The 25018-nt window shown below is 43.8% G+C and overlaps 1 protein-coding gene across 4 annotated transcripts in view; it reads left to right on the forward strand.

Moving 5' to 3' along the window:
* GTF2A1 (general transcription factor IIA subunit 1) overlaps nucleotides 1–25018 on the forward strand; it is a 208313-nt gene that overhangs the window by 146291 nt on the left and 37004 nt on the right. For all 4 annotated transcript variants that reach the window (XM_085626610.1, XM_085626609.1, XM_085626607.1 and 1 more), the window contains one exon: nucleotides 15036–15125. In XM_085626610.1, the coding sequence (XP_085482736.1) occupies nucleotides 15036–15125 (90 nt within the window). The remainder of the gene's footprint in view (nucleotides 1–15035; nucleotides 15126–25018) is intronic.

Genomic DNA, 25018 nt, shown 5'->3' on the forward strand with positions numbered 1-25018 from the left:
ATCCCTTCCGCACCTCCGTACAGGGAAACCAAGAAACTGGGGCAGCTTGGAGAAGACTTTCTCTTCTGCCAGTTCAAGGCTGCGGTTTGTGAGCATCGCATGCCTCTTGGGCCGTTATTCCCACTGTGTGGGATACAGTGGCACAAGTGCTGCCTCAGTGTCCGGAGGAGGGCCGGACGGTGCTCTCCCAAGCTATTGCTGAGGGGAGAGATGAAGCCAAGTTAACGATTCGTTGTGGCCTTGACACTGCCGACTCGCTGGGTAGAGCAATTTCTACGAAAGTGGCGCGACACCGTCACGCCTGGCTGAGGACCACTGGCTTTTCCGGGGATGTCCAGAACAATCTGATGGACATTCCCTTTGATGGCACTCTGCTTTTTGGCGATAAGGCGGATATTGAGTTGGAGCGCTTTAAGGACTCGCGGGCTACGGCCAAGTCCTTGGGCCTTTCGGCCACGCTCTCTCCTTCGGCGTCTGATTTTCGCTCCTTTTGTGGCCAAGGAAGGGGTGCTCAAGCACGTTTGTTTCAAAGCCAGAGGCCTGCGCAGCAACAGTCTCAGCGCAGCTGCGGACATAGGACCCGTCGAGGTGGGTCACCGGGCCAGCGGGCGGGTCAGTCCACAACCTCCCCTGCCACTACTGCCTCCAAACCTTCCTAGTCCAGTGTTTCAGGCCCACCTAACGCTGGTGGGCGGCAGGATTCGCCATCACCTCCCCCAGTGGCGCACCATCACTACAGACAGGTGGGTTTTACAGATTGTCTGAAGGGGCTACTCCCTCCCCTTCGAGACCACCCCTCCAGCCATGCCACCTCAATACCACTGCATGTCGGGAGATCACTTGGCACTTCTCCAGCATGAAGTTGCGACCCTCTTAGTCAAGGGGGCCATCGAGCGCATTCCGACGCCAGAAGTAGGTCGTGGTTGTTACTCCCACAACCTTTTGGTTCCAAAGAAGGACAAGGGCCTGCCTCCTATCTTAGACCTTCAGAACATCAAACGCTTCCTCCGGAAGGAGAAGTTCAAGATGCTCACACTTGCTCAGGTCTTGTCTGCCCTGGACCCGCAAGACTGGATGGTAGCGTTAGACTTGCAGGACGCTTATTTTCATATCCCTGTCCTCCCTCTGGCGTTACCTGCGGTTCACGGTAGGCCACGGGCACTTTCAGTTCCCCGTGCTCCCTTTTGGCCTTACCAGCGACCCTCGGTTGTTCACGAAAGTGATGGCGGTGGTCGCAGCTCGTCTGCATAAATCAGGGGTTTCAGTCTTTCCTATCTAGACTGGTTGTTGAAGGCGGGCTCGCCCCTGGTAGTAGTCTCCCAACTCCAGATTAAGGCCGACCTCCTGCATTTGCTGGGGTTCTCCATCAACGTGCCGAAGTCGCACCTCTCAGAAGCTCCTCTTTGTCAGAGCGGTTCTGGACATGGCACAGTTTTGGGTTTATCTTACCGAACAGCGAGTCTGGGACATTTGGGCTATGATTCCGATCTATAGGCCCTTGTCCTGGGTTTCGGTCAGGATGACCTTGAGGCTGCTGGGCCTCATGGCCTCCTGCATCCTGCTGACCACTCATGCCAGATGGCATATGCGAGCTCTGCAGTGGGACCTGAAGTTCCAGTGGGCGCAGCATCAGGGGGACCTGTCGGAGTACGTCCAGATCTCGGAGGGCACTGCACAACACTTACAGTGGTGGCTCACAAACTAGCATTGGGTCAGCGGTAGATCCCTCTCCCTTGCCCAACTGGAGCACACAGTGGTGACGGATGCGTCCCTCCTGGGATTGGGTGGCCACATGGGAGAGGCGGAGATCAGAGGCCTCTGGTCTCCGGTGGAGTCCAGGCTCCATATCAACCTTCTGGAGCTCCGGGACATCCTACTTGCGCTGAAGGCATTACTTTCCTCTGTCAAGGGGAGAGTAGTGCAGGTGTTCACGGACAACACCACCACCATGTGGTACTGCAACAAGCAAGGCGGGGTGGGGTCGTGGAACCTGTCGGGAGGCTCTGCATCTCTGGACATGGCTGGAACGTCAAGTCATTTCCTAGGTGGTTCAACACTCGGGAGGTACCTTGAACGCCAGGGCGGATGAACCCAGCCGCAGGTGCATGATGAATTACCAATGGCGTCTTCTCTCGGAGGTGGCTCAAGGTCTATTTCAACAGTTGGGAGAGCCTTGGTTAGATTCATTCGCCACCGAAGAGCACGCTCATCTCATCAGTTCTGCGTGTTGGAATTTCGAAGGCGGCACTTGCTCTGCGATGCTTTTCATCCCGAGAGGAGTAAGTCTTTCCGCCTATACCACGTCTACCCAGAGTGCTGAAGATCAGGCGCGACTGGGCTCAAGTCATTCTTTTGTATCCCGAGCTACTCAGTATGAGCGTGTATCCCTCGATCCAACTTCCTCTTCAGGAGGATCTTCTGTCACAGCAGCAGGGGACGGTCCTCCACCCGAACCTGTCCAGCCTCCACCTCCTTGTGTGGAGATTGAGCGGCGACAGTTGATTCCATTTGACTTGCCTCCTGAAGTCTGTGATATCATTCTGGCAGCCAGGCGTCCCTCCACTAAATCGGTATACGCCTGCAGGTGGAACAAATTTGTCAGCATGGTGCACATCAAAGGCTGTAGATCCCCTTTCTGCCCCTCTTTCAGAAGTCCTTTTCTTCCTTCTTTCTTTGGCCCGCTGGGCTCTACTCTGGGCACTATCAAGGGCTACCTTTCAGCAACTTCGGCCTTTCTCAGGCTCCCTGATTAGCCGTCTCTTTTCAAGTCCCCTGTTGTAAATAGATTTCTCAAAGGCATTACTCATCTTTTCCCTCCTATTACGTTTGTGATGCTGCAGTGGGACTTGAATTTGGTTTTTACTTATTTGATGTGCGCTCCTTTTGAGTCACTTCACAACTGTCCTCTTCGTTTACTGACTTTAAAGACTGCTTTCCTGGTTGCCATCACCTCCGCTAGGCGCATGAGTGAGCTCCAGGCTCTTTCCTGTAAACCTCCTTTTGTCTGTTCATCCGGACAAGGTTGTGCTCCGCACTCGTCCTTCCTTCTTGCCAAAGGTTGTTACTGCCTTCCACATCAGGCAAACTATCACCTTGCCCACTTTCTTTCCTCCTCCGCACCCTTCCAGAGAGGCTCCACCGTCTGGACCCAAAACGTACGCTCTCATTCTACCTGAATTGCACACAACAGTTCAGGGTGGATGACCAGCTCTTTGTTGGCTGCGTAGGCACCAAGAAAGGCCGGGCTGTACACAAGGGGGCTATCTCCCACTGGGTCGACTTGTGTATAAAAGCCTGTTATTCTCTGGCTATAAAGGAACCTCCGGTGGGGCTACGCGCCCATTCTACCAGGGCGACAGCAGCTACTACTGCATTGGGACGTGGGGTCCCCCTGCAAGACATCTGTCAGGCAGCCACGTGGCCCTCGCTACACACTTTTACTAAGTATTATTTTTTGCCTTGACAGTCAAGTCCGTAGAGACTGCTTCTTTGGCTGGTCTGTTCTCTGTGACTTTCTAGTGTGATCTTGGTTCGCAGACCCACCACCAGGGTTGGTATTGCTGGGGTATCTATTCTAAGATAAGGAATCGATCACTAACGTGTCTCTTTCAGATGCACAAGTTACTTACCTTCGGGAACGATATATCTGTAAGACGTGAGTGATAGATTCCTTACTTCACCAATAGGGACGCTTATTCCAAGACCTAATACTTAGGAGAGCGCCTTAGGGTTTGTTTTTACTTAGGGTAGGAGACGGAAAGAATAAAGTTTGGCTTCACGGGTACTCCCAATCCTATTTTAAATCACTTTTCGCACCCTTTACATCTACACACTTCTGGCCCCTCATCCCCACTTCACCAAACGGCTATTGGAAAAAGATCACCGCGAAAGTGCCCCTACTATAGGGAACCCGTTGGGTATTGCACCGCGGACCCAACGAAGAGCAGCCCAGATGAAGCATGACATCTGAAAGGCTGTGTGAGGGCATTAAAATCCAATACATGGACTCCCAACTCTGAACCCTCAAGGTAAAGTTGGCTCTATTTTCCCTTACTCTGATACGTAATCATTGAGGAACAGCATAACCTTCATTTCTAAAGATTCCTTACCTCCCCACCCATCCTCCCCGTCCTGCGAACTGATTTCTAGGGTTAAGGCCATCCCTTTCAGGACCCTAGTTTCAATGCACCAGTGGTCCGTATCTTGCATGGCTCTGCGTTCCTGGCGTGGAAGTCATCTACAGAACTGATGTGAGGGCGGTGTCTAAGTAGCTGCTGCGATGTCATCCTGGCGATCACGACTCCTACGACAGACGCGGAGCCGCACGACGCCACCTTCCGACTCGCAGGGGTACTGCTGACAAACTTTCCGGATCCAGTCTGACGCCTGGGGTTAATTCTAAGGTAAGCAATCTATCACTAACTAATTTCTCTTACAGATGTATTGTTACCGAAGGTAAGTAACTTGTGCTTTGTGTGGCTCCTTTCGGCGTCCCTCATACAAATAGTGCGCCAAAACTACGCCTGCTAGGGTCTCTACCGGCTCCTTTGTTGCTTGTTTGCCCCACTCACGAAGGAAATCCTGTATCGAAGTCAAACATTTCTAGATAGATAATGCATTCAGACATGTTATGTCAAAGCTAAAATTACTTTGCCTACACCCCCAAGGCGCACACTACTCGTTATATAGGGGCTTCCATGGTTTTCCTTGGCAGTATTCCAATAGCTGACATGTGTAAGGCAGCCACATAGTCTAAACCACACACTGACATCAGACATTGTGTGGTTGTCATGGCACGCCAATAAGCCAATATAGTTCGGGCAGTGCTACGTACTCCTTCAAACAACTAAAACACCCACAAGTTAGCCACCACTTTTAGAATGAGACTGCTTTACAGCATATGCAGAGTATGTGTGTCTACAACTACACATGCCTTGAATGGAATGTTACTTTGTAAGAATCGGTTTGTGGCATGTAGATCAGTAGATCGACTTGCACCTACCTGGACACCTGTAGCCATTTCAGTTCCTTTACACGACTTTATTTGCATGGACATCGCTTTACTGATACTTACACTCACTCCATTCTCATCCGCCTTTGGGAAAACTACCATCTAACAATGGAGTTGATGCCCATGGGCATTATCACCAACAGGACGAGTCACTTTATCTTGTGACTTGAAAGACTTTTTGCTGAAAAACAACCCTAGATGGCTTAAATATGCAGAGCATGTGAACCTACAGCACTACATGCCATGAAAGGATGCTTCCAGGGTGAATAACATATCCTTTTCTCAGCAGCTTCACAAGCAACCTTAAGCGTTGTGCAGGATGATCCTAAAACATTTTTTCATTTTTGGATTATCTGTACCCTGGAATTAAATGCTTGCTGCAAAGCCTGTGAAATGTCATTGTTCCCGAAGGAGGTTTGTATGTAGTGTGCCTGCTACTTTTTCTCTCTTCTCCCATTTATTGCCACTCCAAATCCTGCCTCTCCAAAGTCATGGATCTTTCTTCCCCTCTAATCCTTCTGTATCCCTGCTGCGCTTGTCCCACTTCCTTTCTGCTTTCCATCTGTTTTCCCCTCTTTCTGCTCCCCATCAATCCAGCATGTCTTTGGAGCTGCTGTCTTCTGCTGTGAAAGGATTGGGTATCGTGAGTGACAGAAGCCAAGCCACAGTTTAGGAAAGTGTGCAAATGCTCTCCCAGTAGCAGAAAGTGGGCAAATGCTCCCCCCAGCAGCACAGCCTGAAAGATCGCGTAGACCAGTCCTGTTAAAAGTACCAAGGATCTACCTTCATCAAAACCCTCCGTTAATAGTGTTGCGAAATTGGTCTGTGTCCAGTGATCTTCGGATCATAAGGCAGAACTGGCCAACCCTGCTTCCTGCCCATTGTGAGAAAGTGGCTCTGCATATACTGTTCCCAAATAGTTAGTGTGTACAGAGTCCACAGTCCCCAGAGGTTTGGCAGAGGCTAAAGTTGGATATAACCTTACTCTCTAAAGTGGTAGCTTGGTCGAGCAGTAAGGCCGTATCAGAGGACAGTGTAAAGCATTTGTTGTACTCACTCAGTCAGCAAATGGTCTCACACACTCAATAACTGAACTCTAGGCCAATGGTTTGTATTCAAAATATGTTTGTTTTATTTTAGAACCAACAATAGTTATTAAAATATACTTTCTCAGAATGAGATGCTTTAGGTAAATACACAATTGGCTTTTGTAGAAAGTTACAGGTTGTTGCAATAGGCAACACAATTTTAAACACAATAATGCATTGAGTTCAATGGAAGTTTTGAGTTATTTGCAATAGATTACTTTCAGGATTACTTTTGTGATTCCAGGACTGGATCCTAGTTTCAGTCCTGGGACAGTTCTTAGAAACAAGTGATAAAAGGCGACTTAGTTACTGTTATGATTTTTGGGCAATATTTTGCTACTTTAAAAGTTGACACAAGAAATTTAATAGAAAACAGTCAATGATTCCCTATGGAAGAAAATTCAAGTTGCAGGTATAGTATGTTCTCGTTACATTTGTAATCCAGTTCTGGGTACCTAGACTCAGTACTGGGACCTCTATCTAAAGCAGGTAAGCAATTACGTTTTCACAGTTTGTACGATTTTTAAATATTTGAAGTTTGCAAAAATCGACAGAAGAAATTTCACAGAAAAAGTCAATGATTTCCTATGGAAGAAAATTGGGTTACTGATAAGTATGGTTGTGAATATTTTTCAGGGTCAGTGCTGGGCACCAAGATCCAGCACTGGGATCTCTCCTAATAGCAGGTGAGTAATTTCGTTTTCATTACTCGGCTGATTTTTGGTGAATATTTTAAATTTTAGAAACGCCACACTTAAAAGAAATTTCAGAAGAAACCAGTAAATGTTACCCTATGGAGAAAATTGAGTTATCGGCTTTTGGGTAAGTACTCGACTGGCAGAGTTAAGGTTCTGTGCACAGACTCTGTGGTCTCCCAGGGTCAGGTAGGTACAGTTGTTTTGCAGCGTGAATCTTTCTGGATTCACTATGCTGTGCATTATTCCGCGATCTGGTGGTTGGGTCCGGATTCGTAGTCTCCTTTTTTTTTTTTTTTTTTTTTTGTAGCCCAGGTGGGCGTCGACGTCCCACCATTTGGTGCACCTCTCGTGACGTCGTCGTGCTTCCTGCGGAAGTCCCACCTTTGGGGTGCCATCTTCAGATTCTTTTTTCCGCCGTTGGGTCTGGATCGTCATCGAGAAGCTCCAGGATTTCAATCGAAGGAAGGAGAAAACGTGAGTTTCGTCGAGGAAAAAACTACTAAGATCAGAGAGAGGAATAACTTGCATCCGGGATGCGAAGAAGGAAGAGTTTTCACAAATTTTCTTCGACGCCCTTGGAAAATGCGCACTCAGAGGCTCTGAGCGCAATGGACAAGACACCGTTCAAATTCTGGCCTAACTGCCACCACAAGTTCGCGCAGAAGGACCAGCATCCGGTCTGCAACCTTTGCCTACCGATCGACCACCCGAGCAAGGACTGCAACGCCTGTTCAGCTTTCGCGCCGAAGATGCTCCGGGTGAGAGAACACCAGTGAAGAGCCAACTTCAGCATGGAAGGCAAGGGTAAGGCCCCGTCGCTTTACGAACTGGGCCTCTCCACCGACGATGAGGACAACATCGCCGAGGAACCCGAAAACTTCACGGTCGTAGAGACCGACAAGAAAACGCCTGACGAGGTAAGAGAATCGTCGAGTTCAAAACCCCCGAAAGGGCCTCAAAAACCTGAGAGTGACTCTCGAAAATCTGAGTCAAAGTCCTCAAAAGGAGCACCGGCGCCGAAAACTTCGACGACCAAGGGTGGATCCGTGGACAAAAGGCCGAGCGGATCCTGCGTAAAGGAATCCCTGGTGCCGAAAGACGCCGAAAGGCAGAGTTCGTCGAAGATAGCCCACGAAACGGGGCGTTTGCAGAAAGACAAGCCAGCGTCGACGCAAGCTCCGTCAAAGACCTGCGGTCGACGTCGAAAGCATCTCCGAGACGGAGAAAAAGAAGAGAAGGCTCGAGGCGGAGATGGAGAGCATCCTTCAGTGGAAGAAGGAGTTCGACGCCAAAATTAAACACTTCAGAATTCCAACGACTCCGTCGACGGACGTCGTCTCGATCGAGGAACAGGACGAATTAGACACCGAAGGGCTGACGAGAGATCATGAGGAGGAGGAGGAAGCCCCCTACTATAAAGGCGAAGACGAGGAAGACTACCAGCAGTCGTTCTACGGCTCGGCACCATCAACCACTCACAAGCTGGAATGGCAAGACATCGACGCCGAAGAGCCCGTGGACACATATCCTTCGAGGCCTTCGCCGCCCGACGACATCGGGGTGTACAATATGGTCGTCAGGAGTGCTGCAGCAGCCTTTGGGGTAAAACTGGACGAGGAGAAACCGAAAGCTGATTTCCTTCTCGAAACGCTGCTCCCCATTCAGACGAGGAGCCAGTTCCTTCCCATGCTCCAAAGTGTAATGAACCAAGGGAAGGAGGCCTTTAAGGAACCAGCAACATGCCGGTCCATCACGCCCAGGACGGAGAAGAAGTACAAGCACTCCTCCCTGGACCCGCCTTACATCAAGGGAGCGGTCACTGCCGACTCCATCATCGCTTCAACGGCCAGGAGAAGGGCCAACGTGCCAGCGACCTTGGGGCCACCCCCTGCACTGGGAGGAAGGTCGAGAGGAATGCCGCCATGCACTGGCGCATGGCAAATTCCAACGCGCTTCTCAATCGACACCAGTACTGGGACGAGATGGGGGAACTAGTGAAACACCTCCCTGAAGAGTACTGCCAAAGAGCCTCCCACCTTGTGGAAGAAGGTAAAAATATAGCCAATTCATGCATTAAGACTGCATTGGACGGGGCGGAAACTTCAAGCAGGCTGATGGCCATAGGGATCACCGAACGAAGACAGGCCTGGCTGAGAATCTCTGGATTCAAACAGGAGGTGCAGAGCAACATATTAAACACCCCTTTCAACGGGGAAACACTATTCGGGGCCACAGTGGACGAAAAGCTCACCCAGCTGAAGAAAGAGAACGAGACGGCAAGGTCCATGGGGGCCCTACAGTTCAGGGGGATGAGAAGAGGCACTCCAACTAGGAGACCCTACGGTAGAGGGGGTAACCAGCAGGGAGCGTCGCACCAGACGTTCCAGCAAGGACAGCAGGGTGAAAGTCACGGCCAGCAAAGTCAGCAAAAACAAAACTGGCAGTACCAGCCTCGGGGTCAGTCCTTTCGCGGGAGGGGAAACGGACGTGGCCAAAGGAGACGAGGGGGTGACCAACCCTCATCTAAGTGACTCGGCACGCATGGGGACTCCCACCCACAAAATACCCCCAGGGGTGAGGCGCAATGCAAAAACGAGGGGGGGGAAGAGACCCGATCGCCTACGAACATCCGACACCGGTAGGCGGAAGACTGGGCCTCTACCTACAGGAATGGCAACGTATAACCACGGACAAGTGGATACTGAACGTCATACAACACGGTTACTGCGTGGACTTGGAGGGGACGCCTCCAAACAGAAAACCAAAAAAAAGGCAACGCTCAGGTCAGGAGCTTGCTCAACTCAGAGAGGCAACACAGAAGCTGCTCAAAGAGCCATCGAGCCAGTGCCTTACAAGGAAAGGAACAAAGGGGTCTACTCGAACTACTTCGTGGTACCAAAAGTAGACGGAAATCTCAGACCCATCCTGGATCTGCGTTACCTAAACAAATACATCAGAACGCAAAAGTTCAAAATGACATCACTACAGGAGGTGCTGCCCCAAATAAGGGACGGAGACTTCATGTCCACCGTGGATCTCAAAGATGCCTACCTGCACATCCCAATAAACAGAAGGCACAAAAGACTTTTAAGATTCAGCATCAACCAGGATCATTACCAATTCACGACCCTGGCCTTCGGGCTAAAATCAGCACCAAGGGTATTCGGCAGTCGCAGCATACCTACGGAGGAATGGGATTCATGTGTACCCTTACCTAGACGACTGGCTGATCAAAGCAAACACCCACAAGAAGTGCGAGAAACACGCAGCACAGGTGACAAGGACACTGACGAACCTGGGGTTCTCTATACACTGGGGGAAGTCATCAATGAAGCCAGAACAGGTGAAGATTTTCCTGGGAGCAAAAATCAACACCATAAACAGAACGGTCGTGCCCAGCGACAGAGCAGAAGCCCTAATGAAGGAGACGCGCCTCTACCAGAAGGGGCGAGTTCTGACAGTGAGAACAGTGAGCAAGATCATGGGGATGATGGCGTCATGTATCCACCTGGTCCCAAATGTACGACTTCACATGAGACCATTCCAAGAATGGCTACAACAGCAATGGTCACAGTCAAGCGGATGTTGGGAAGATCTAGTGGTTGTCACGCACGCAGTGCAGGAGGAGATAACTTGGTGGAACAGGGACAACATAACTACAGGGAAAAGCCTGGCACCACCAAGCCCAACAGTGACCATCACCATGGACGCATCCCAAGGGGGATGGGGAGCACACATGGACAAACTCAGAGTGAGGGGTCTGTGGGCTCCGGCAGATGCGGTCAGACATATCAATTACCTGGAATTGAAGACTGTCCTGCTAGCCCTGAAGGCATTCCAGAAGCACCTATACAACCAGAGAGTGTTGATTCAAACGGACAACACCACAACCATGTTTTATATCAACAAACAGGGAGGGACACAGTCGTTCCCCCTTTCCACTCTGGCACAGGAGATTTGGAGATGGGCCATACCTCTCAAGATAGACCTGCTGGCAATTCACCTACCAGGGAAGGACAATGTGGAGGCAGACTGGCTAAGCAGGCAGACCTCGGCTTCACACGAATGGGAGCTCAATGGGCACGAAACGCAGAAGCTTTTCCAGAAATGGGGAACTCTCACAATAGACCTGTTTGCAACACGCCAGAATGCAAAATGCCGAAGCTTCGCGTCCAGGCAACCAGATCAGCAATCCCAAGGGAATGCCCTATGGATAAGCTGGTCAAGTACATTTGCCTATGCTTTTCCACCGATACCGCTGTTACACAGGGTGCTCGAGAAATGCAGAACCAGCAACATGACACTGATCCTGGTGGCACCACAGTGGGCAAGGCAGACTTGGTTCTCCCAAATTCTAGAAATGGCTCAAGGGAATCCCCACAGATTCACAAGAAGAAAGGACCTGCTCTCCATGCAGAACTGAGAGGTTCTACATCCAGAACCAGAGAGCCTCAGCCTGGCGGCATGGCTCCTGAAGACTTAGAGTTTGCGGACCTTAGATTGCCTCCAAGCACTATGCGAGTGCTGCGAGAGGCAAGGAGACCAACTACACGCAAATGCTATTGTGCGAAATGGAAAAGATTTACAATATGGTGTAGGAAAAATGGGCTGCAAAATAAAATGACTAAGGACTCAACAGTGCTGAGATACCTCACGCACCTTCTGAAAAGTAACCTATGCTCGACCTCCCTAAGGGTACACCTAGCGGCGATAGTAGCCTACACAAGAGGGGAGAAGGGTGGAAGTTTCTTTACGTCGCAGGTAGTAAAGAGATTCATGGAAGGAGCGAAAAGAATCGCGCCACCTAAAAGGTTGCCGCCGCCGGCATGGAACCTCAACGCGGTCCTGACAGAGCTTATGAAGCTTTTGAACCCATCCACAAGGCATCAATGCAAATGTTGACTATGAAAACGGCATTTCAGATAGCCTTAACCTCGCTACGCAGGTTGCGCGAACTGCAAGCACTAACGCTACAAGAGCCCTACATACAGATACACAAGGATAGGGTTGTCCTGAGAACGGACCCACACTTCATGCCTAAAGTCGTGTCGGTGTTCCATATGAACCAGAGTATTCAGATACCGAGTTTCTTTCAAAACCCAACTTCGAACGCAGAAAAGGCTCTACACACTCTAGACGCTAGGAGAGCGGTGATGCACTACATTGAGAGGACCAAGGAGCACAGAAAAACTCAGCAGCTCTTTGTGTCCTTTGCATCGAGTTTCATGGGGAGACCTGTAACAAAGGGCACCATTGCTAGATGGATTGCACTAACTATACAGTTTTGCCACAAACAGGCAGGACAGGAGCTAACGGAGGGGCCTCAAGCTCACTCCACAAGGAAGAAGGGGGCAACCATTGCCTTTCTGGCAAACACGCCCATTCAGGACATATGCCTGGCGGCAACATGGGCTTCGGTGCACACGTTCACCAAGCACTACTGCGTGGACATACAGATGAACAAGGAAGCACAAGTAGGACAGAAGGTGCTTCAACACATTTTCAACGACCAACTCTCATCTACCACCAAGCCGCCACAAAGATAACAAACCGCTACAAAGTCTATGCACAGCATAGTGAATCCAGAAAGATTCACGCTGCAAAACGAATAGTTTCTTACCTGTCGGTGTAGTTTTGCAGCTTGAAGATCTTTCTGGATTCACTAGCGAACCCACCCACCTCCGCCAGGAAGATGAGGCTGGAGGAAGAGGGGGGAAAAACAGAGAAGTACAGAAGGAATGAAATACTACAGAAAAGTGGACATATAATTTAATCATTCGCCTAGGGTTAAAAAAAAAAAAAAAAAAAACGAGAGGAAAAAAGAACCCGAAGATGGCGCCCCAAAGGTGGGACTTCCGCAGGAAGCACGGCGACGTCACGAGAGGCGCACCAAATGGTGGGACGTCGACACCCACCTGGGCTACAAAAAAAAAAAAAAAAAAGACTACGAATCCGGACCCAACCACCAGATCGTGTCGGACTGGCTATCACACTCCTGGTTTTCATGTCTCCCCCTCATCCCTCAAAAGAGCAAGAGACACAATTGTTTGGACCCCAAAAGAGGGCTCAGTTTTTACTTTGATCACTCTAAGGTGGATGTTCAGATTTTTGTGCGGTTTGTTGGGATTAAGAAGAGTAAGGACATGCAGAAGTGGACCATCTCTCGAATGATTATGCTCTGCCTCAAGATCTGTTATGCACTGGCCAGCAGGCAACCTCTGCAAGGCTCACCGGCTCATTCCACCTGAACTAAAGCTGTTACCACTGTGTTGGCATGCAGAGTATCTGTTCTGGCAATTTGTCAGGCTGCTACGTAGGAATTTTTGCACATGTTCACAAAGTACACTGCATTGACGGTCTAGTCCATCAATGTCAGGCATGTTGTCCACTCTGTCATGTTCAACTTTTTGGTGTGAGCCAGTTCATAGACCCACACCCGTGAAAATATTGCTATAGTATCTATCACTAGGTGAGTAATCTGGAGATAGAAGTATTCATCAGAACAAAAAGTTACTTCAGTAATGCTTTTTCTGGTCCATACTGTTGCCGATACTATAACCTCAGATTCTTCACCTACACTCACCGTACTGTGAAGCAGACTTTCTCATCTAAAAAGATCCTAGTCTACAAATCTACACAATGGTTATACCAACTTGCTGATGGTCTCTGCACCTTACTGCATGGACAAGTGTAAGAAAGCAACTGACATAAGCGTGCATGGATGGTGGTTAGTTGTGGCACTGCTTGTCGACGTGGAATAATTGACTGCACCTATCTGTGCACAGGAGTACTTTTGTAAAGTTCGACACTTAGAGAATATTCACAAGGTGACAAATCTGCAGTTTGATTATCAACCATAAAGAGTGTTGTAAGTAACTTCTTTTGTACGTGCCATTGAATAACTTTCCACCTGATGTCAATAGGATTATGTTGTCCACACGCACCGTGTAGTGCACACACACACATGCGCACACACACACACACAACCCCTCCTTCAACAAACCTTTTATATCAACCAGCCTATCTATTTACCTGCACTTTTCAAAATCCTTAATCGGTCTGAAGGCAGCTTTCCACACCTTGGAAACGAGGAGATCCTGAGACATAAGCAAGGCTGAAATCCTGTTTAATTGGCTGCTTGCTAAGACAGGGAGGCATGTTTCAAAATGTGGTAGATCAGGATTAATTATTTCATGTATCCAAACATTTTTCCTTAGCAGGTAAAAAAATTGCTTTCTAGCCAAGTGTACTCTCATCCAAACCACAAGGTGTGCAGCAGTTGTCCTTAAGGAAAATGTTTAATTTAGCAACTCTTAGAAAATTGCAACTTAAGCTCTGCACACCCTTATGAAGCATACCTGTAATGTTAATTTTCACCTTCAGATGTTTAAGATACATGCAGGCCCACCATGTTTCTTCTAGAGGTTGGAGCACTAGGATGCACTTATGACACTCAAATTAAATCTGAAGATTATGCTGATCACTTACTTTCCAAATCCCACCCATAGGTGCCAATAACATGTACATCCGTGCAATCCACGCTTTTTGATGGAGCGAAACGTTTTTTTCTTTTTTTGTAGAATTCTAAAACTTGTGTAATAGTGTATTTATTTCCCAATGTCCTGTTATGATTTATTTGCTGGTTGTGATCACTTCAGTTAAAGGATTGTCATCTTTGAACTCTCTGCAACATGACTCCACTATTTTGCTTGTTGAAAAGTAACTCTTTAGTCAATGCCTTTGTATTAGTTTGGCTAAAGAGTTGAACATCCTTGATGCACTTATGAAATGTTGGCTGATGCGTATAACATGTTTGCTTAGACAGGTGGTTACATATATCAAACAAATGCTGTCTTTGAGGGTTACATTTGTAAGGACCCATAGCTTTTCTGTTTTAGGGCTCGAAACAAAATGGCTCAAGGCTCTAATGAATATTGAGCAGGCAGTTGTTCACTCAACAGCGGTTTGTTTGATTACTTCCTTACATAATGGCTCAACCCAAATTTTGTTCCCTGAATGTCAAGTATTTTATATGCAAACGGTAACCTCATCAGTTCATGCCATTTTATTTGTATGAGGTTGTAATGTGGACTGGTGCTCATCGCTCTTATGTTGGGCAGTACTTTACAGCCTCTTGCCTGTAAATATTTCACATTTAAGTTGCTTCACACCCTAGTACTTTGCACAACAACTTGTCTTGAGCCCCTTCTTTTTTGACATAATCTTCTCTCCTTTTAGGAGCCTCTAAATAGCGGGGACGATGTGAGCGATGAAGAAGGCCAAGAGCTGTTTGATACCGAGAACGTCGTTGTGTGCCAGTATGATAAGGTAGTTGGGGGCTTAGGCAAGAACAGGGGACAGTCATTTAATCTTTGTCGCATACACTGAAAAGTTGTTTGACTTAACTTATTCATATAACTTACTTCTGGCATTGATATGACTAGGTTTTAGTAGTGCACTTTAAATAGCATTGTGATGACTAGCGACTGCTTTTGTCAGTGTAAGGATTGATGAGTATAGACCAGATGTGTGACATAGGCAGGGTCTGGGATGGAATTTGTTCTGTGGTTCAACGTCCCTATGTTTGCTTTGTGATGCAAGGTGAGTAGAGTATCAGATGTGAAGTGTTCTGCTTGGCTTGAGGTACACCGATAGAGACCATTGTATTTTGTTTTTGCAGAGCGATTGAGTTCCCAAAGGGGTGTTGTGTGGGTGAGTTTATGCAAATGAAGGTGTGCTTGGTCTGCATATATCTGTAGTCTCTAACTTGGGACCACATACGGTGGATTGGGAGAGTGCCTTGTGAGGAGGTAGTTTATCTTACTATAGATGAAATGTCTACACAATGGAGAAAAGCTGTATGGTATTTGGAATGCTCATTAGGTCGAGCCTAGTGCAGCGAGCGCTGCGTAGGAGATGACCTCTTGGAATTGGTCTGCAAACTCGTGCATGTACTGCACTGTTTCCAATGAGTACTCGTGCATGTACGGCATCCGCCTTGTGGGAGTGAGCAGCGGCGCCTTCTGTTTCCAGTTATCGCGCCCGCGCTTGTTTACATTTGCCTGTCTCGCGGTCGCGTTAATTGGAAACATATGGTGGTCGCGTTCACTTTTGCGGCCCGCTTGTTCTCCCACACACTTTAACAGGCGATGCACGCAGGGACAGGCAAAGCCTATCTTAATACATTTTGTCTGGTTCTCCTTTTTGAGTCATGTCATTTATTATTCATTGTGTGCACAAGAAATGTCTTGCACTCCTCTGTGTAAGGCCTAAGCCTTCTCGCCCACACTACCAAAAAAAAGGGTAGGCAGAGGTAAAAGTAGATAATACCTTACTCTCTCTTTGTGGTAGTGTGGGCGAGTAGTAGGGCATTAAAAGAGGGTAGTGCTAAGCATTTATTGTACACACTCAGGCAAGAAATGTCACACACTCAGACTGAACTTAAACCAATTTGTTTGTATTAAAATATTTAGTTGTATTTTATTTTCTAGAACCAACCCAGGCCTGGTTACATACAAGTGTAATTGTACTTAGCAAGACAAATGCAGTAAAATATAGTTTGTATGCAGTTGAATCCAATTTGATTGTTTACAGGTAAGTTATTTGTTTGTAAAAGTTTTAATTACTTTTCATTTACTTCTTAGATTACTTTGTATGTTACTTTTCTGATTACTGTTTAAGTTACTTTCCCTACTCAGTGTGATATGCCTAGATATCACACTGGGACATTTCCTAGAAGAAAGGTAAGTAAATCAGTTGTACATTTGCAGTTTCTTAGGGTTTCATAAAAAACCCACTCCGCACTTGGAACGGAGTTTCACACACGTTATAGTTGGCTGGACATTTCACTCGTAAAAAACCAATGAAATTTTCCCGTTATAGTTATAGTTAGTTAAGCTAACTATAACTCGCGCGCCCGCAATGCACTGCTGATGACGTCACATATTACATCACTCATGACATGGTCAGTGACATCACTCATGACATCTCAAATGACATCACTGATGACATCACTGATGACATCATCCAGTGAATGTGTGTTTTTCTGAAAATTAAATATGTTTTATATATGTATATCTCAAGGTCGATGGAAGAATAAATGGGTATATAAGTGTCTAAATGGATGATTTGTTTTTTAAAAATTGATTGTGTAACTGACTGATTAAGTGTATCTTAGTGAATACATGGCTTAGTGAGTAATGTTTAAATATGTAAATATCTGTATCAGTCTCTCACTTTGTGTATAAGTGGCTGCATGGGTTGGTGAGTAGCTACATGAGTGTCTATATAGGTTATTAGTTGTTTTTTTGAGTATCAGTGTCTATATGGTTCGGTGGGGGGGTATTACGTAGTGCATAGGTGCATGAATGAGTGACTCACTGTTTGTATGTGTTGAAGACAGCATATGTGCAGGACTGTACGGGTGGATGAGTGTGTGTATGGGTGTGTTAGTCAGTGAATGGCTGTCTCAATAGTGTCTTTATGAGTAACTACATATGTTTTAAACTAGTATATGTGACTATTGGTGTATATAAGTGAGTATATGTGAGAGTGAGAGATTGAAAGAGTTCCCGTATGAATAAGTATGTGTTTCTAGAAGTGATTGTTTAAAAGACTAAGTATGTGTAAGTTTCTGTAGAAGTAAGTGTGGTGGTGTGTGTATAACTGTATATGCAAGTAAATGTATGTTTGATTCTTTATTAGCATGAGTGACTATGTGTGTCAGTAACTCTGTGGATGAGTGGCATTGTGTAACAGGATGTATTGGTGCATGTGTACATATGATGTGTGAGTACACGAATGAGTGACTGTACAGGACTGTTGGTGAATGAGTGGATGTTTATGTGGTTCTTGAAATTATTGAAGAGGTTGTTGTAATTGGTATTGGTATGTCCATTTTTTAAAAAAATTTCAGTCTCTCTTTTTGAATGTGTGTATCAAAGGTTATATTAGGGTGAGAGGAGATCTGCCACTCCATCACATGGATGATGTCATCAGTGATGTCATCAGTGATGTCATTTGAGATGTCATCAGTGATGTCATGAGTGATGTCACTGACCATGTCATGAGTGATGTAATATGTGACGTCATCAGCAGTGCATTGCGGGCGCGCGAGTTATAGTTAGCTTAACTAACTATAACGGGAAAATTTCATTGGTTTTTTACGAGTGAAATATCCAGCTAACTATAACGTGTGTGAAACCTATGGTTTTTTCACTGAATTTGCAAGGTTTTTTAAATGCTAATTTCTAACTATAACGTGTGTGAAACCCATGGTTTTTTCAGTGAATTTGTATGGTTTTTTAAATGCTAATTCTTACCTAAAACATATGATTCCCATATTTTTTTTTTTTGATTTTGTATGATTTTTTTATTATAAATTCTTATCTTAAATGGGTTTTTTTTTTAAAAAAAACAAGTTTTTTAAAACTTTTTATTCTCTTAAAACAGTTTTTTTTAATAAAAAATATGCAATATATCAAGTTTTCTCTTTTTTTTTTTACCAAACAGGTAACATATATTAGTATAACATAGAAAATATTTTTTTTTTTTTTTTTTTTAGTGCGCGTACGGTAAGCTTACGGTTTACGCAATGTTTGTAATTTATCTACTCTGCGTATAGTTACGCAATTTGCGTAGCCGCGCGTACTGTGCGTGGGGCGCGTAGGCCTACACGCGCACGTTACGCGGAAGTGTTGTAGAGTGACTGTTTTGCGCATGCGCGCGAGCGTGTGTCTTTTTTACGCGCATGCGCACTTTTACCGTAAGCGCACCGTAAGCGTAACGTAAGCGTAACGTACGCGCACGGTGGGTCATGTGATCATGAAACACAACTTTTGATTGGTTGAAACTACTTTCAGTTCTAGAACTCTCCTACACCACACCCATTCCCCTCATTTCTGCTTGTGATCCCTTAGGAGAAGGAGCTGAGTTGTCTTTGGGATACGATGGCAGACCAGCACTCTTCTGCTGAGAGTGAGGCTAGCAGCACCACCATCAGGCAGAGAAGGAGGAAACAGAAGAGCTCTTTCATATGGGAGTATTTCAGTTTTCCAGAGGGTGAGAAAAAAGTCAATGCTGCACTGGTGACTTGCAAGCTGTGCCAGCGTGTACTTTTGCGAGGTAATCCCAACAAGAAGTATTCCTTTGGGAATCACACTATGTTGAGACACCTTAAGGATGTGCATCCTAGGACACATGCACGACATACTAGGGGCAACCCTTCAGTAAGTCGAGCGAGCACATCCACAGCAGCTCAGCCGAGTCCTTCTTCGGAAGCTCAGCAGAGCCCTTCATCTGTGGGGGCACAATCACCTTTTTCTGAACCTCTGGAAATGAACCCTCGGTTTGGTAGGGTTACTATGCGGTGTTCATTTTGCCATGATCTAATTGTTCACAGGGAGACCAGTGTTTCCCTCATTAACAACAGAATAGATCAGCACAAATGTCCAACCAGCTAATGTTCCCATACTTCCTTTCCTCTGTCCCTGCATGAACACAATGGCTCTTTTAAGAGCCAACCTTACCGTACGCGTACGGTAAGCGTATTTTTTTTTATTTTTTTTTTTAAAAGCACTAAAAATCAATTACCACATCTCAAGATCCTTGAGGAATTAATAACTAAATACTAAAAATCTTTTTGAGATCAAGTGGAAGAAAGAGACCTTCTAATTTCTCAGTTAACTGTCCCACCCAACAATTTAATTTTTAATTAAAATGTAATTGAAATTACTTGAAAAAATGGTTGTTTTTTTTTGAAAATTTTCTTTCACAATCTGAAAAAAAAGAAAAAAGTATTAATATTTAATAAATCAATATATTACACAGTACACGAATTTACATGTTTTTTGCCTTTTTTTTGCTGTTTTCAGAATATATTGCATTTCACTATAAATTGTGAAAGCAATTGCATTCATCATTTAACAGCGGGCAAAAAAAAAATAACAATCTCAAAGATTGTATAAAAAAAGCCCAGAATCTCTTTTAACTTAAACATAACATTATAGAAATGCATAATATTCTAAAAAAATATCAACTAATATCAATACTTATTTCTTTAAAATATCGTCTGACATTTTTGTTTCAGAAGTATAATCACAAAAATATATCTCAAATAACTCCACAATACATCTGGTTTCATTTCCTTTAGGCCAAATAGTAATTTTAAAATTCTTTTTTGATTAAATTTCCAATGGTAATCCAATAAAATTCTAAAGTTTAAATTGTACAGATCTTACCGATTCTCTGTAACATTTTGGTTTCCGAACGATTAATTAATAATTAAATAAGTCCACAATACAATTGGTTACCTTTCCTCATGGCCAAATAGTAATTTTAAAAATCTTTTTTGAATAAATTTCCAATGGCAATCCAATAACATTCCAAAATTTAAATTGTGCAGATGTTACCGATTTTTTTTCTAAATTTTTGGTTTTCCAAAGTTTCATTAAAATTTTAAAAAGTCCACATTACAATTGGTTACCTTTCCATTAGGCCAAATGATAATTTGAAAAATATTTTTTTTTAAAAATGGTAATCCAATAAAATGGTAAAATTGTTTTGTACACATCTTGCCAAGTCTCTCTAAAATTTAGGTTTCAGGAAGATTAGATAGGAATTTGCTAAATCAAAAGGCAAACGTTGCTTGAAAATCAATTGGGAATCATTACACAGTGTCCAGCCTTTTTCACATTTCAGATAAACTGTGTAATGTCCAGAAGTAACAGTAGGTCCTTCATGGAAAATTATTGCAACTGTTACAAAGGTTTTTCCTGAAATTGATAATTGCTGTCCTGTAAACTTCTTTATTAAAGTATCCAATTTTGAACCATCAGCTTTACATCGTTGCATCATTAAAATTACATATTGTCCGTATTCCTTTAAAAGTAACGTTGAAAACATTTCAGATTGACACTCACTGCATTCCATGTTATGATTAGCATCTTTAACTAATTTAGCACAAGTGACTGTTTTACTTTCTGGCAATGTTAAATAAATAAACCTTTCAGAATCAACATTAGAGCCACATGTATTGAAACAGTTTCACAACTATGTTCCCATTTATAAGAGAGACCAAACAAATTTTTAATGGGAACCCCTTCTTCTTCCAGTACCTGAAGAAAAAAACATCAAGAATTCCTGTGCGTCTTGCTGGACATTTTGAGAAAACTGTGTTCGTCCTGAACATACATCTAAAAGTTTTCTAATTTCAGTAGCACTTTCTATTTGAGTTTTATCATTACTCAGCTTTTGAAAAAGGAGACTCAGAACAGAATCTTTTTCCCTGATTTACTATTATCTGCTCTTGCACACTTTCCAGATAAAATGCAACATTCAGCACTACATTAGCGTAGCAGTTGACACCAGAGCTATTTTCAAAATGACATCCTACAACCTCTTCTTCATTTTCCTTTTTCTTTTTGCTTGCAATTACATCACTCCTCTTTTTTTTCCTCCTCTCTACATCTTCATTACAGATATTCTCATTTCTCCTTTTTCGAGAAACTACACGTTTCTCCAACACAGGATACTGACCTAAATGAGGAGCATAGGTTCTTCTTAATCTGTTATACTCCTTTACACAATTTGTATCAGCACTAACTTTTGAGTCATCAAAGTCTATCATGAATAAACCAGATAATGTTTTCACTCGTGACAAAGCTACATAAGCCATACCTTCTTTGAACACAGTTGAACCAATGTTCACAAAAGCACAATCTACAGTCAATCCTTGAGACTTGTGAATAGTTACAGCATATGCTAGCGAAAACGGAAACTGCTTCCTACGTACATATAAGTCTTTCACAAGCATGAAACGAACTGAACAACGACAAATGTCTTTAACTTCTTCTATCTGATCAAATTTTATTTTTAAACATTCAATTCCATCTTTTTTCTGATAATTAATAAAACCCACAACTCGTCCCATAGCTCCATTAACTAAACCTTTTTCAACATCCAAATTTCTCCTTAAAAATACTCTACAGTTCATGCAAACATATAGATTTTTTTCTAATCCAGCTGTTTTGGAAATGTTCTTCTCTAGTGAATCCAATTTATTTTTCAGTGTGCCTGTTAATGTGATAGTAATTCTTCCATCCTCAATTTTGTCCACTGCTTCCAATTTCCTGATATCTTCCTTTTCCAATTTCAAAAGCTCCTCATTGAATATTGAGCATTCACGTAGAGTTGGCATTAAGCAGATGACACTTTTCTTTTCTGCAATGTTCTTGTATATCTTCTCTGCAACTATTTCTTCCTTTGGAAATAAATTATGTAGCAACCGACTCTGTAATGCTTTTGTGCCTGCTTCAGTGAGTAGTCCAATCCTGATATCTTTCAGAATACTTCCATATTCTTCATCGTTTGCTTGCCTCATATTAGTTGTAAGTTCCTTGTACTCAAAGAAGGACCAAATATTTGCATTACCAATGCTTCCCAATGACTTCTTTGTGTCTTCATGTGTCACAGTATTAAACACTGGTTGTCCTTTAACTGGAGTAAGCTGTAGAAGATCCCCAAAAACTATGACATGTTTTCCACCAAATAACACGTCGTAGTCTGTCCTTAGAATTTGCTGCATTCTTAAATGCACAAAGGCAAGCATTAAGTTTGATACCATGCTCACCTCATCAATAATGAGAACTTGCATCTTCTTCAATACTCTTGAAACTTCCAAGCATGCTTCTCCAGTTAGCTTGTTGTATTGTATTTTGTTCTCATGCTCCACTGGTAACATTAGCAAACGATGTAAGGTGATTCCTTTTATGTTATAGGCTGCTAACCCAGTTGGAGCAGTAACCACACAAGACAAAGTAGAATCCGTTTTTTGCTGTAGGTAGCTTCTGATGACTTTTATTAAGAAACTTTTTCCAGTTCCAGCTTGTCCGCTTACATACATCCTGATTGGATGAAATGATGTGCATGAGCACTCTTTTTTTTCATGTAGAAATCCGTGATCAATTTTGTTTCTGATCTCTTCATAAATTTGTTGCTGCTCTTCGTTCAGTTGTCTTTCCAAATTTTGTAAGTCTATAAATTCTTCTTGAGCTTGATTCATAGCTGTTTCCACTTCATTCATGGCTATTGATGCTTCATTTTCAACGATTGGTTGTCCTAGGGGATCTTGACTGAGTGTTCCTGAACTTTGGCTGTCCTGAGAACTGTCTCTAGCTACTTCTGCTGCAATTGTGGTTTCCTGTTCAATTTCTTCATTTAACATTTGCAGATAAGTTGTGAATGTACTGCATTGTATGCTGTCTTTGCAAGCATTAAATGTATCTTCATAGCTTTGAAATTCTCCCAGTAGTTCATCCTCTGAACGCCATGGTTTAAACAGCTGTAAAAGAGCCAAGTAGTAAAATTCTTTTTTGTCAGTAGTGTCGCAACTCAGCTTCCGGTGATTTATCAAACTTCCTTTTGTTTGCTTCACCAAACATCCTTCCTCACCAATGACTTTATATTTTCCATTTTTGATGTCTTCTGCGGCTTTCTGTGAATAAATGTAGTTCTGCAGCACTTCATAGAGAGACATGTTCTCCAGATGTTGACTTCTCTTAAGATATGTGTCCAACATGTTTGATTTCAAAATATCTGTACTTTCTGGGTCATTCTCGGCCAAATATTCAATTTCTCCAACAGATTTCAGTACCCGATTTCTCATTGCTGCACGGCCTAAACTTGCCCAAATTCTTCTTCTTGATTTCGAGTAGAGACTTGCAGAAGATAACCTATCTGAACATTCGTAGGATCCAATTTCTCGATGCGATAACATCTTTAAACTGAAACTGTACAGCTTCTTACTGACAGTCTTCTCGTGAGAAATCTCTTCCCACATTTCTTTCAATTCAGTTTTTTCTGATTTAGTAATGTAAGACGTTACATATCGAGCAACAGCAATGGAATTGTCAGCTACATACTGTATATCCATGTTAGCATTCCACATGGATAAAATGACTGGGTTGTAGTCATTTATATTTTTTGATTCTTCTTTTCTTTTTAGGTTGTAGGTATTCTTAGGTGGTTTTCTTGTGATAGTATGTCTCACAGCTGACATAAAACTGTTGACTCTTCCATTTGAAAGAACAGGTCTAGGAAATCCAAATCGACATTTAGTGTAGTATTTATCTTTGCTCTTGTATTTCCGTCGACAGTATTTTCCACACCGATGACTTTGGAAACGTAAAACTTGCTCCTTTAACTTTTTCTCTTCTGTGCTTTTTGGTATAGCACATGTTGCATATTCTTCAATGTAAGATAACACTACTTCATCAGTATCTGTTCCAAACTTTGGGGCATCCTTGATCCACAACAGCATATGAATATGAGGAGCACCTCTTGCCTGGTACTCTTTTCTCCAAAAGAAATCCACTACTTCTCCTAGAGGTGGATTTTTTTTATTGCAGATGAAGGACATCATAGCCTCAAATCTATGATTGAAATATCTGCAAACATTAACCGGATCCAATGAGCACAGTTCTCCTGCTGTCTTGTATTCGATGTTTTTAATGTTTGAATTTGCCTCTCGTAGAAAATCCAGTAAATCATCCCAAGCGTACTCGGCACAGCTTAGGGTAACGAACCATGTTGGTGTTCCTAAATTTCGTAACATGCATTTTAATTCACCATGGCGTCGGTACCAATATTCATTTGTCCCACGCTGACAAGCCATCAGATTGATCAGTTATGTTTCCAAATGATCATCTCGGTGCTGCACTTTCTCCATAAAATCCTTAGCAGACACATTTTGTAAATGTACTCCACTTTTTAAAATGTGATTTACTGCATATGATAATGCAGACAAGTCGCTTTCAAATAAAAGATGGAATAAATAAGGAATACTTTGTCGAAATCTGGGATCTTCAGCATATAGTCTTGTAGTCCGATACTCAGAAGCTGGAATCTGTTCTGGACGTTCATCGTATCGTCCTCCTTTTCCTTTAGGAAACAGCTGGGGAAAACATCGAGCTTCCAAGCTCTCCTCCCATACACTCACGGGAGTTCCTTTTGCTTTCTTCATCTGAAACAGATCAATATTGTCTCCCATAACTTCTTTTGAATGAAGAGGATGTATGCTAAAATGTTCATAAATTTCTTCTTCCTTAGACTTGTCCACTTTTTCAATTTGTCCAGTTGGTGTTTGTGTCTTCTTGTAAATCTTCTTCTTCTATATGAATTGATTCATACCATTTGTTATTCCTTTTCAAATACAAATTTGCTCT

The sequence above is a fragment of the Triturus cristatus genome, chromosome 9 (assembly GCF_964204655.1).
Source record: "Triturus cristatus chromosome 9, aTriCri1.1, whole genome shotgun sequence".
NCBI lineage: Eukaryota > Metazoa > Chordata > Amphibia > Caudata > Salamandridae > Triturus > Triturus cristatus.